The 13,305-nt window shown below is 46.5% G+C and overlaps 1 protein-coding gene across 1 annotated transcript in view; it reads left to right on the forward strand.

Annotated features, from left to right (window-relative positions):
* The window catches only part of LOC134352467 (uncharacterized), a 192,867-nt gene that overhangs the window by 122,124 nt on the left and 57,438 nt on the right, over positions 1 to 13,305 (forward strand). The window contains exons 11-14 of the mRNA XM_063059744.1: positions 4,137 to 4,310; positions 7,531 to 7,993; positions 8,039 to 8,192; positions 11,938 to 12,052. Coding sequence (XP_062915814.1) covers positions 4,137 to 4,310; positions 7,531 to 7,993; positions 8,039 to 8,192; positions 11,938 to 12,052 — 906 coding nt within the window. The remainder of the gene's footprint in view (positions 1 to 4,136; positions 4,311 to 7,530; positions 7,994 to 8,038; positions 8,193 to 11,937; positions 12,053 to 13,305) is intronic.

Raw genomic sequence — 13,305 nt, forward strand, 5'->3', positions numbered from 1 at the left:
ATTTACTGTAATGCCTGCACTGTTCTGTGTACTTTATGCAGTCCCGGGTAGGTCTGTAGTCTGGTGTAGTTTTGTGTTGTTTTACGTAGTTCAGTGTAGTTTTTATATTGTTTCATGTAGCACCATGGTCCTGGAAAATGTTGTCTCGTTTTTACTGTGTACTGTACCAGCAGTTATGGTCAAAATGACAATAAAAAGTGACTTGACTTGATTTGAAAAGCCACTAATGTATTTGCCCCTACCACCATACCAGGCAGTGTATTCCAGGTGCCATCCATTGAGTAAAAAACTTGCCCCTCACACCCCCCTTGAAACTGCCTTCTCTCACCTTCAGTGCATACCCTCTGGAATTAGACATTTCTACCCTGGGAAGCAGATACTCCTTGTGTACTCTATCAATGCCTCTCAGAATCTTATAAACGCCTATCAGATCTCCCCTCGGCCTGTGACGTCCACAGAAAACAACCCATGTCCATCAGGCCTCTCGTGATAGCACATGGCCCCTAAACTAAACAGCATGCTGGTAAACCTGTTCTGCACCCTCTCCAAAGCCTCAACATCCTTCCTATAGTGGGGGAACCAGAATTGTATGAGCTACTCCAGATGTGACTTAACTAGACTTTTAGAAAGGTGCAAAATAACCTCATGACTTTTGAATTCAGTGCCTCGATTAATAAATGCAAGCATTCCACGAGCTTTCTTAACCACTTTTTCGACCTGCGTAGCCACTGTCAAGGATCAATGGACCTGGATCCCAAGACCTCTCTGCTCAGCAACACTGTTAGGGGTCTTGCCCTTAACAGTGTACTGTCCCAGTGCATTTGCCCTACTGAGGTGCAACGCCTCACATTTATCTGGGTTAAACTCCATCTGCCATTCCTCTGCCCATATCTGCAACTGATCTATATCATGCTGTATTCTTTGCCAGTCTTCTCCACTGTCCACAACTCCACCAATCTTGGTATCGTCCACAAACATACTAACCCACCTGTCTACATTTTCATCCAGATCATTTATGTATATTACAAACAGTAGAGGTCCCAGCACAGATTTCTGTGGAACACCACCGTGGAATTACAGACCTTGAATAAGACTCATCAACCACGATCCCTCTGTCTTCTATGCGCACGCCAGTTCTGAATCCAAACAGCCAATTCACCACTGACCCCATGTACCTTAATCTTCTGGATTACCCTCCCATGAAGGACTTTGTCAAATGCCCTACTAACACCCTAGGTAACACCCACTACCCTCATCAGTCTCTCATCATATTATCATAGAACTCAATCAAGTTGGTAAGATGCGACCTGCTTCGCACAAAACCTTGCTGGCTCTCTCTCTAATTAGGGTAACACACATAAAAGTTGCTAGTGAATGCAGCAGGCCAGGCAGCATCTCTAGGAAGGGGTACAGTCGACATTTCAGGCCGAGACCCTTCGTTAGAAGGAGTCCTGATGAAGAGTGTCAGCCCAAAATGTCGACTGTACCTCTTCCTAGAGATGCTGCCTGGCCTGCTGCGTTCACCAGCAATTTTTAAGTGTGTTGCTTGAAATTCCAGCATCTGCAGTTTGCCTCGCTAAATAGGGCATGGGTTTCCAAATATGCCAAATATTCTCTCTCTAAAAATTTCTCCAGCAATTTCTGTACAAGTGGTGTGAGACTCACAGGTTATAGTTCCCAGGAATTTCCCTTGTTCCTTTCTTAAACAGAGGTACAACACTAACCATCACCAGTCCTCGAGGACCTTGCCTGTGCCTAGAGAGGACACAGAGATACTGGTCAAGGGCCCAGCAATCTCGTCTCTTGCCTCCTTCAATACCCTGGGATAAACCCCACCAGGCCCTGGGGACTTATCCACCTTAATACTCATTAGGAACCCAACACTTCCTTCTCCTTGACCTCTAAATGCCCTAACATATTTATATACTCAGCACCGATCTCCTGGTCCTTCATATCCTTTTCCCTGGTAAGTACTGAAGCAAAGTTCTCATTAAGTACCTCACTCACATTCTCTGCATCCAAGCAAATGTTCCCCCCTTTATCTTTGAGTAATTCCACCCTCTGCCGAGTTTCCCTCTTGCTCTTGATGTATGCGTAGAATGCTTTGGGATTCACCTTCATCCTGTTGCCAAGGATTTTTGATGGCCTCTTGTAGCTTTCCTAATTCCCCTCTTTAGTTCTTTTGTGGCTTCTTTGTACCCTTATGTGCTTCATTTGATCCTAACTTCCAAATCTTAACATACTTTTCCTTTTTCTTCTTGTCTGAATTCATCACCTCTCTAGACATCCAAGGTTCTCTTATCTTTCCATCTCTGTCCTTCCTCCTAACAGGAACATACTTTTCCTGTACACTGTGCAATTGATCTTTAAGCACCCTCCGCATGTCTGATGTGGACTTGCCAGCCTAATGCCCTCGTGATTTGCCCTATCCCAATTTAAGACTCTCCCACAAAGACCATACGTGTCATCTTTAGCTATCCTAAAAGTTGCGGAGTTCTGGTCACTGCACCCTAACTGAAAGGCAGTCACCTGGCCAGGCTCAGGACCCTAGGCCAGGTCCAGTACAGCCCCTCCTCTCAATGGACCATCCACAGACTCATTTCCTGAAGCAGCACTTCGTGAAAGGTTAAGATAAGGTAAAGGTTAGCTTTATGTCTCATATACATTGAAACATCCAGTGAAATGTATCGTTTTAATCAAATCAGCAAGCATTGTGCAAATTGCCGTGCTTCCAGCACCAACAGAGCATGCCCAAAACTTACTAAACCGAAATGTACAACTTTGGAATGTGGGAGGAAACTGGAGCATCAGGAGGAAATCCCAGGTGGTAATGGTAGAACAGATAAACTCCTTACAGACAGCGGTGGGGATCGAGCTGCTATCTTACTGACAGTGCTGTAGATCATGGTGTTAACTGCTACACTGCCACTCAGCCCCACGTAGACACTATCATGGGGTGTGCCCCTGATGTATTGGGTGAGTCCACTGCTCTCTGCAGTTTCTTACCTTCCTGTGCATTCAGACGGCCATCCCAGACACAGATGTAACCAGTCGCAATACTTCCAACAGCGCATGTGTCGGAGTTTGTTTGAGTGTTTGGTGACAAGTCAAACCTCCTTCCCTTCTATGAGAGCAAAGATTGTAGTGGGCCTTCCTCGTGATTGCACATTGTAGTTTCAAAGTACATGGTGCTGATGGTTGGCAAGGATACATTGGGCTAAAAGTCCTGTGCTGTGTCTCCCCACAAGTCTCTCATATTTGTTTGCACTTCCTTCCCTGTTGTGAGATTCTGTCGGTCCACAGATTTGAAATGGATGTGATGGACAGGGGTGCTGAGTCTGCCCTGATAAAATAATAGAGGCGCCGGTAGCAGACCACGAGGTTCCTGTCTGGTCTGGAGACCGGAGAGCAACCCGGAGAAACAGGAAGTGCTAGAAATGATTATTAGTCAGTCAGCATCTGTGTTGGAGTTTGTGTTTCAGGTCAAAGACCTGTGGAATTCTGAGAGACAAGATGGTAAACTTGGTTAAACTTGCTCTGTATCCCTGTATCTACCCCCAACTCCCCTTTGGAATAGTCATAGTCATACTTTATTGATCCCGGGGGGAAATTGGTTTTCGTTACAGTTGCGCCATAAATAACTAAATAGCAATAAAACCATAAATAGTTAAATAGTAATATATAAATTATGCCAGGAAATAGGTCCAGGACCAGCCTATTGGCTCAGGGTGTCTGACCCTCCAAGGGAGGAGTTGTAAAGTTTGAATACTGATGACCAAGGACAGTGTTAAGGTTAAGGTGAGTTGGTGAGGTTTGCTCTGTATCCCTGTATCTACCCCTCCCCCTTGGAATACTGATGACCAAGGACAGTGTGTCCCAACCAGGCTGTGCACCCCATTAGGGCTGGATAGAACAGATGAGGTCGGGATTGTGGGGTTTAACTGGGTCAGCTGGATAGAACAGATGAGGTTGGGGTTGTGGGGCTTAACTGGGTCAGCTGGGAAGGGGTTGTGGGGGGGCAGCAGGGAATTTGTTTTCCTATAATTGGACTTTGGGAAAAGCTGGAAGCCTTTGATTGGATGTACTCCTGTTCCAGAGTAATGCAGCCAAGAGAACAAATAGACGACGAGCCCTAGGGAGAGATCTGTACAGCAACGTGGGTTTCAGGCACTCCAGCAGACTCTGCTCGAGAGAGGAAGACAAGCAGGGAGAATGAGCGGCTGGGGAATCTCACCAGACACACCAACAGATCCAAAGTTATCTGGGTCACTAAAGCCACGAGTCGTCCTGCAAAGATTGCAGACCCACAGGTAATGAAATACACTGTGCTTTGTTCACCATGGTTTAGACACTGGAAAGTGTCAGGTCTTTGGTAGTGTTGCAGCCAAAACCAGAACAATCGCTGCTGCCGGTGACCCTACAGATTTGTTACACATGCCCTCACTCCAAAAATGGTTGCTGTAAAAGTCGAGGATATGCATTTAGGTTAGATTAGATTAGATTCAACTTTATTGTCATTGTGCCGAGTACAGATACAAAGCCAATGAAATGCAGTTAGCATCTGATCAGAAATGCAAAGAATAGTGCTATTTACAAATAGTGTTATTTTCAATCCTTTATAAGCAATTAGCAAATGTACAATCCTGAAGCAATGAAACTTAAGCATACTCAAGTATAAGGTGAGTGTTCGGCAAAAGATATGACCTCCGTTGGCCCTCAGCTTCCAAGTGCACTGATCAAAGCATGAACTCGTGACTTCTTTCCTTTGCTTTAGTACACTCCCATTCATGTGACTAGTTACCACAATAAACACAGAATTGTGTGCAGTTTTGGTCTCCAAATTTGAGGAAGGACAGTCTAGCTATTGAGTGAGTGCAGCATAGGTCCACGAGGTTAATTCCCGGGATGGCGGGACTGTCATATGTTGAAAGATTGGAGCGACTGGGCTTGTATACACTGAAATTCAGAAGGATGAGAGGGGATCTGACTGAAACATACAAGATTATTAAGGGATTGGACACGCTAGAGGCAGGAAACATGTTTCCGATGTTGGGGGAGTCCAGAACCAGAGGACACAATTTGAAAATAAGGGGTAGGCTATTTAGAACGGAGTTGAGGAAAAACCTTTTCACACAGAGGGTTGTGGATATGTGGAATGCTCTGCCTCAGAAGGCAGTGGAGGCCAATTCTCTGGATGCTTTCATAAAGAGTTAGATAGAGCTCTTAAAGATAGCGGAGTGAAGGGATATGGGGAGAAGGCAGTAAAAGGGTACTGATTGTGGATGATCAGCCATGATCACAGTGAATGGTGGTGCTGGCTCGAAGGGCTGAATGGCCTACTCCTGCACCTTTTGTCTATTGTCTGATAAAATGCAGATAAAGAACAGATACATGGCTCCTACAGGTGGCTTTGAATAAAAAGTTATTGGGGGTCAATATTACACTATTTTAGACTTACGGGTGAAAAGGTGAATTGACACATACCTCAGAAACCCCCCAAAAAAACAGTGGACAGCAGGGTTAGAGAGTGAGATGGGGAAATGATGAGAGATATTGGCTGGCTGTGACTTCGCAGATCAGTAGCCATGGGCATGTCTGCATGATTCGAGGGTGGACACATGGGGGATAAGTCTTATACAGAGGAGAAAGGGGAAACATGGGAGAAGAGTGAAACAAGGAAACAATCAGAAATGACCATATCAGTGACTTAATGATCAGTAAGAAAGCTATGGGAAATGGCAGATGGATGGGATGGTCAAGAAAATGGGCCAGAGAGGTTACTTGTGGACAGAGATTGAGTGGGAATTGGAGAGAGAGATCTCGTAAGGAGAGGTAAAGAAGACTTATGAATCTTGAAATCACCACGTATGAAGCTCTTATTACCAGCTTTGACCCTGCACCACGCTCTCTGCTCAACTGAAGCACAAGTATTGGAATTGGTATATTATCGTCAGGTGTACCGAGATACAGTGAAAAGCTTCGAAGCTTGATTCATCGCCAAGCTTGGCAAAATGTTTGCAGCCATTTTGGCTCCAATCGAGAACCCATTGTGAAAAGCTTGTCATGACAGTTAATCGGATCAGCAATCCAAGTCACACTCCCTCCACTCTATCTGTTACCTGTCACTGCATTGCACTGTAGGCATCTGAAACCACTTTCCATAATGTTGTTTACATTGTTGATACATGCTAGTACATTTATTTATGCACATTTTATTCCATATTTGTCCCTTAACCTCGAATGTAATTATCTTTTCCCCCTTTTATGTTTATATATAATTTATTATGTATTTATTCTTTATAATTGTTGAAAGTTGGTGTTTGTTGCTTGTTGGGTCTTCACCAACACATCACAGCAAATTCCTAATTCCAACACAGCCAATGAATTTAATCCTTGCAGAGCAAGTCATTGAGATAGAACAAGGGAAATCATTAACGATGCAGGATAAAGTGTAACAGTACAGAGAGAGTGCAGTGTAGGTATACAATAAAGTGTAACAGAGAGTGCGATGTAGGTATACAATAAAGTGTAACAGAGAGTGAGATGTAGGTATACAATAACGTGGGAAATCGTAATGAAGTACATTGTGAAGTCTGGAATCCACTTCATTCTTTTAATAATGGATGAATGTAGGCTTAAATGTCGATATCTGTCCTCATATGTCACTTCTGCCATCCCAGGAAATGGTCTAGTAAAGCTTTATTGCAGTACTTCTACAGGAAGAACATGTTTCCTCAGTACTTCCTTAGGAGGCTAGACATTCAGCATGTCCCTGTGATGCACACCAGTGTCGACAGATGCACCAAAGAAAGCAGCCTGTCCACATGCTTCACGGCTTGGTATAGCAGTGACAGTGCAGAGAGTTGTGAACACAGCTCAGCACATCAGAGAAACCAGCCTCCCCTCCACGGACGCTGTCTACACTTCTCACTGCCTTGGTAAGGCAACCAGCAGAATCAAAGTCCCCACCCACACCGAACATTCTCTTTTCACCCTCTTCCTTCGGGCAGATACAAAAGCCAGAAAGCACTCACCACCAGTCTCAAGAACAGCTTCTACCTCACTGTTATCACACTCATGAATGGACCTCTGGATAAGAAGGTGAACTCTTGACCTCAGATCTTCCTGGCATGGCCTTGTAGGTTATTGGTGTCGGTTTATTGTTGTTACATCTACTGAAGTACAGTGAAAAGCTTGTCTTCCATACTGTTCCTGCAGATCAATTCATTACACAGTGCATTGAGGTAGAACAAGGTAACACAACAGTGATATAGTGTAAGCTGCAATGAAAGGGCAGTGCAGGTAACCAATAAGGTGTGAGATCACAACAAGGTAGATCGTGAGGTCACAGTCCAGGGAACTATTTAATAGTCTTATAAAAGCGGGGTAGAAGCTGCCCTAGAGCCTGGTGTTACGTGTATAATAATAATCCACCAGTTTCAGCATCGCTTTGCTCTGATGGTGGTCACAGTTGTCTAAATTTCAGAACTTGCCTTTCTCTCTCACACTCCATTTAAATTAATTTCACAGGGTGTCAGTAATGGAGGCTTCACTGACCGGAAGCTCAAACCAAGCAACAGATCACAACCTGCAAGAGTCACCCAATCCGCTGGAATCTGAACATCAGCAGACTTTGTACATGGAAGCAGAAAGCTCCACTGACAGTGGAGAGAAATGGCCAACGCGTTCTGAGTGTGAACAACGCTTCAGTCAAGCATTCACACTGACAAGACACCAGATCAGTCACTCTGGGGAGAAACCATGGAAGTGTGAGGACTGTGGGAAGAGATTCATTTCTCCTTCCCATCTGGAAACTCACCGCCGAAGCCACACTGGTGAGAAGCCGTTCACCTGCTCTGTGTGTGGGAAAGGATTCACACAGTCATTCAGCCTAAAAACACACCAGCGAGTTCACACAGGAGAGAAGCCGTTCATATGCTCTGTGTGTGGGAAAGGATTCACACAGTCATTTAATGTAAAAACACACCAGCGAGTTCACACTGGGGAGAAGCCATTCATATGCTCTGTGTGTGGGAAGGGATTCAGTCAGTCAGACAGCCTGCTGATACACCAGCGTGTTCACACCGGGGAGAGGCCATTCACTTGTTCTGTGTGTGGGAAGCGGTTCACTCAGTCAGTCCACCTAAAAACACACCAGCGAGTTCACACTGGGGAGAGGCTGCTCACTTGCTGTGAGTGTGGGAAAGGATTTACCCACTCAAACAGAGTGCATATTCGTCAGCAATCTCACCCTATGGAATGACCATTCTGCTGTACTGTGGAAGGGGTTCAGCCAGCAATCTAGACTGTGGAATCACCAGTTCACACTGCGATGGTGCCATTCACCGGCTGTGAGTGTGGGAAGGGATCAGTAGGTCATCCAGTCTGCCCAATCACCAGTGAGTCGATGAGTGGCTATAGGAGCTGGATTTTCCTATCATTGCTACTGATGATATCCAGGATTTGACCATGGTCATTGTCCTGGTCTGGCTTCATTCTGCTGATGTTTACAGCCCGTGATTGGAGTTTAATGTTCCTGACAAATGCTGAATAAATCACCTTGATTTTTAACACCCAGTCTGTTTCCTGCATATTTGATATTTAAAGGTCAATTTGAAGATTTTGTAATGAAAGTGTCTGGTAGTGTGGAGAGATAAATCTGTTCTGCTGGTGCTAGAGCAAGCAAAATGGAATCTGGCTTTTTGGGAATGGTGTGGTGAGCCTGGAATTATTTTTCAGGTGGGAATTGATGTTGGGTGAATTTGTTAAGCAATTGTAACTCTTGCTTCGGCTAGCGGCTTAATATAGGGGGTGATAGCCCCCAAACTGGCCAAACTTAAGAAATCTCAGGCAACACACATCAAAGTTGCTGGTGAACGCAGCAGGCCAGGCAGCATCGTTTGGGTGGATGCTGCGTGATGTCTCCCCTGCTACAAATTAGTACCCTGAAATAACAATCAGTACAGAATATGCAATTAAACGATTAAGCTTTAGAATTCTTACTTTGACTATACGGTTAGTCAAGAAAACGAAAAGAAAGAAAAAGGGCCCATTCTTATGAAGCAGTCTCTTGCGCAATGTTGGAGCTCTCTGATGAGCTGTTTCTCCACCACTGACCTCCCCCGATCGTCACTGACCTTCAGACCCTCAGACCCTCACTCCAAGTCCACTCCGTCTGAGGTCTACCAACTTCCTCCATTCGCGTCTCCTCTCCTCATCCCTCCCCGGCAAAAGACCGCGAAAATCTCTCTTCCAGACTCACAAGAGAGAACAACGGCATTCCAAACCCCGTTATCCCTGGTAATAACCCAAACATTTCTGCCACAGAGAAACCACTACATTATCAGTGAAACCTTATAGCATGTCACACAAGGGATTATGGGGGCGATGGTTGTTATTTGGAGCTGGGTCACAAGTTGGCCATAACGGTATCGAATGGAAGAATAGGCTGGAAGTGCTCACACCTCCCCAGAATAGTTAGGTGAAGCGCTTGTCAAAGAGCAACAGGTCCTGTTTTCACCAGAGGGGAGGGAACGTCGACTCAGACCATGAGAGGCCTGCGTCGGGCATTTTCATGCCTTACAAGGCGCAGATTGGAAGTCTGTGTGGGGCGCCACTCCTCACACAGACTAGAGCAATGTGTGGTTAAGTGCCTTGCTCAAGGGCACAAACACGCTGCCACAGCTGAGGCTCGAACTAGTGACCTTGAGGTAACTAGACGAACGCCTTAACCACTTGGCCACGAGGCATGGTGATTATAAATCCCAGAAAAACCTCGGCAAAGAAAGCTACTACCTATGATGGTTGAAGGATTGGAAAACACATTTGCAGATATCAGAGACTAGATGTTACATCAGGCCATGCAAGACATTGATCAGTAAGACAGACGTTCCCTGCTGAGTGAGCAGCAGGGTGCAGGTTAGCAACGTGGCATGGGTTTAAATCTACCGCAAGCCTGGTATGTCAGATGGCTGTTGGGGGATAATCGGTGAGAGTTCTGGATAAACCATGGACTGCAATGTGGGCAACAATTTTGGCCCACCCATACCCTGCTGTGTGGTTCGGAAACATCACAGCTTTGTACCTCCGGCCCTGCCCAGCGTGCACTGTTGGCTCTGGGCAACACAAGTGTACTCTGTCACCTGTAGTGTGGTTTCTGAGCTGCCTAAATGTCTGTTGGAAGGCAGACGTTCGGCCTAGAGCCGCCAATTTTCTTTTTTGTTGTTTTGTAGATTGAATTAACAACACAAAGTGGATGGAACTCGCCATATTGTTCCACATGGCTTCCATCTCCATTTTCAGCCCCCCAGTTTGGACCCACCAAGGGAGATAAGGTGAGAGAGGGAAATGGGAAAGAATGCTGGGGGGGAGGGGGGGTGTGGTGTTATTACCAGAAGTTCAAGAAATTTATTTTCATGCCACCAGACTGGGGGCTACCCAGATGGAATATAAGGGGTTGCTCCCCCAACCTGATTGTGGTCTCATCACGGCAGTAGAGGAGGCCGTGGACTGACATGTTGGAATGGGAATGGGAAGTAGAATTAAAATGGGTGGCCACTGGGAGATCCCACTTTTTCTGGTAGACGGAGCATAGGTGCTCGGCAAAGTCGTCTCCCAATCTATGTCGGGTCTCACCGATATACAGGAGGCCACACCGGGAGCACCGAACACAGTATAGGACCCCAACGGACTCACAGGAGAAGAGTCGCTTCACCTGGAAGGACTGTTTAGGGCCCTGATTGGTAGTGAGGGAGGAGGTGTAGGGGCAGGTGTCGCACTTGCTCCACTTGCAAGGATAAGGGGCAGGAGGGAGATCAGTGGGGAGGGATGAATGGACAAGGGAGTGTCATAGGGAGCGATCCCTGTGGAAAGCGGAAACGTTGGAGGGGAGATGTGTTTGGTGGTGGGATCCCATTTCAGGTGCCAGAAGTTTCGGAGAATTATGTGCTGGACACGGAGGCTGGTGGGGTGGTAGGTGAGGCCTAGAGGAGCCCTATACCTGGTAGGCTGGCAGGAGGATGGGGTGAGGGGCAGACGTGTGTGAGATGGAAGAGATGCATTTGAGGGCAGCATTGATGGTGGAGGAGGGAAGGCCCCTTTTCTTTGAAGAAGAAGGACATCTCTAGTTCTGGAATGAAATGCCTCATCCTGAAAGCAGATGCAGCGGAGATGGAGGACTTAAGAGAAGGGGATGCCATTTTTACAGGTTAAGGGTGGGAAGAGGTATAGTCCAGGTAGCTGTGAGAATCAGTGGGTTTATGAAAGATCAGCAGGTAACCTGTCTCCAGAGAGAGAGAGAGAGACAGAGAGAGAGAGAGAGAGACAGAGACAGAGAGAGAGAGAGAGACAGAGAGAGAGAGAGAGAGAGAGAGAGAGAGAGAGAGAGAGAGAGAGAGAGAGAGAGAGACAGAGAGAGAGAGAGAGAGAGAGAGAGAGAGAGAGAGAGAGAGAGAGAGAGAGAGAGAGAGAGAGAGAGAGAGAGAGAGAGAGAGAGAGAGAGAGAGAGAGAGAGAGAGAGAGAGAGAGAGAGAGAGAGAGAGAGAGAGAGAGAGAGAGAGAGAGAGAGAGAGAGAGAGAGAGAGAGAGAGAGAGAGAGAGAGAGAGAGAGAGAGAGAGAGAGAGAGAGAGAGAGAGAGAGAGAGAGAGAGAGAGAGAGAGAAATTGAGAAAGGGGAGGGAGGTGTCAGAAATGGACCAGGTAAACTTGAGGGCAGGTTGGAAGTTGGAGGCAAAGTTGATGCAGTTGTCGAACTCCACGTGGGTGCAGGAAGCAGCCATTGATATAGTGAAGGAAGAGCTGGGGAGTGACACCAGTGCAGGCTCGGAACATAGACGACCTCTCGAAGCACTTCGTCACAGTTGATGTGAGTGACGGTCGCTGAGGCCGCTCACCCTGCTTTTCTTGGATATTGGTATGATTGTTGCCCTTTTTAAGCAGGGGGAAACTCTGACTGCAGCAGTGAGAAATTAAAGATGTCCATGAACATCTTCGACCAGTTATTGCCACCGGTTTTTGTTGCCCCACCAGGTACACCATCAAGTCCTGACAACTTGTGAGGGTTCACCCTCTTGAGAGATGTTCTGATGGTGGCTGTCAGCTCAGTGATCCCAGGGTCACCAGCTGCTGCAGGGATTGACACAGGTGTGTTTTTATTCTCCCTTTCAAAGTGTACGTAACAGCTACTGAGCTCGTCTGGGATTGAAGCTCACCCCCGTCACAGGGGGCCTCATTCTGCCCACACACACCACCCGCACAGAGTTGTCCCAGGACCCTGGAGCCAACTTTCAAGTTTCAGTCAACACCTGAAGCGTAACAAGAGGAATCACCTTGATGCTGTTTGAGGGATCTTTCTGTGCAGGTACTGACTGATACAAACTGTACTTCACTGGGAATCGTGATGTATTCACTGTTACGTACCCCATAACTGGGTTGCCAAACCAGCAGAAATGGACCACTTAGTTGGAGTCTGGATTACTGGAACTAAGAAAGTTTTATTAAAGAAATAAGCAACACAGTACTCTAATAGTAAGGATATAAATGCAACAGGTTAGCAATGGTAAAACACACATGTACACAGAACTAGGATAATAGGAATCAATCAAGCTCTATCGCAGTCTAGGGGTAAAATGATCAGTCTCAAGTGACACAGAGTTCAGTTCAGTTTAGTTCAGTTCGCAGTAATCGCTGTTGTGCCGTTGGGGAGAGAGAATGAATATGCAAGTCGGATTCAGACCAACCTTTGTTCCTCGCAGTTAGCTTTCGGGCGAGCCCTTTTTAATGTCTTCTGAGGTCACCGACTGTGACCCCTCCGTTCCGGATACGATCGTTCTTCTGCGGTGAACCCGGCACCCAGGCAAGGGCGGACACACACACCAGGTTCCCGCCGATCGTACCTTTCCACCCTGTGCGTCTATGGTCAGTCCCGCGACCAGACCTCCAAAACTCCCACCAACTTGTGGGGGCACACCGCTTTTCCAGGGTCTCGTCATCTCGTGGTGTCGTGGTGTGTCGCTTGCCTTAGCGAACCTGTTCTTTTTATCCCCCTGCTGGGGTATCGCCTGTCCATCAAACTTCAAACAGTTCAGGTTCAAAGCAACCCATCTGAAAATACTCGGAACTATGTCTCTTTTCGTTAATCTCTCTCGTCTCTCATTAACATTTCTGAATGTTCCCCCATTGTCTTTCTTATCGGCCGCAATCTTCTGATAACTTGGTATTTTGTCACATCACTAAGAGAAATTAGACAGACACAGCAGACAGTGTGTTTAAATCAAAGCCGAGTAATGTGACATTAATGGGCAGGGC

Source organism: Mobula hypostoma, chromosome 10, assembly GCF_963921235.1.
Source record: "Mobula hypostoma chromosome 10, sMobHyp1.1, whole genome shotgun sequence".
NCBI classification, from domain to species: Eukaryota; Metazoa; Chordata; class Chondrichthyes; order Myliobatiformes; family Myliobatidae; genus Mobula; species Mobula hypostoma.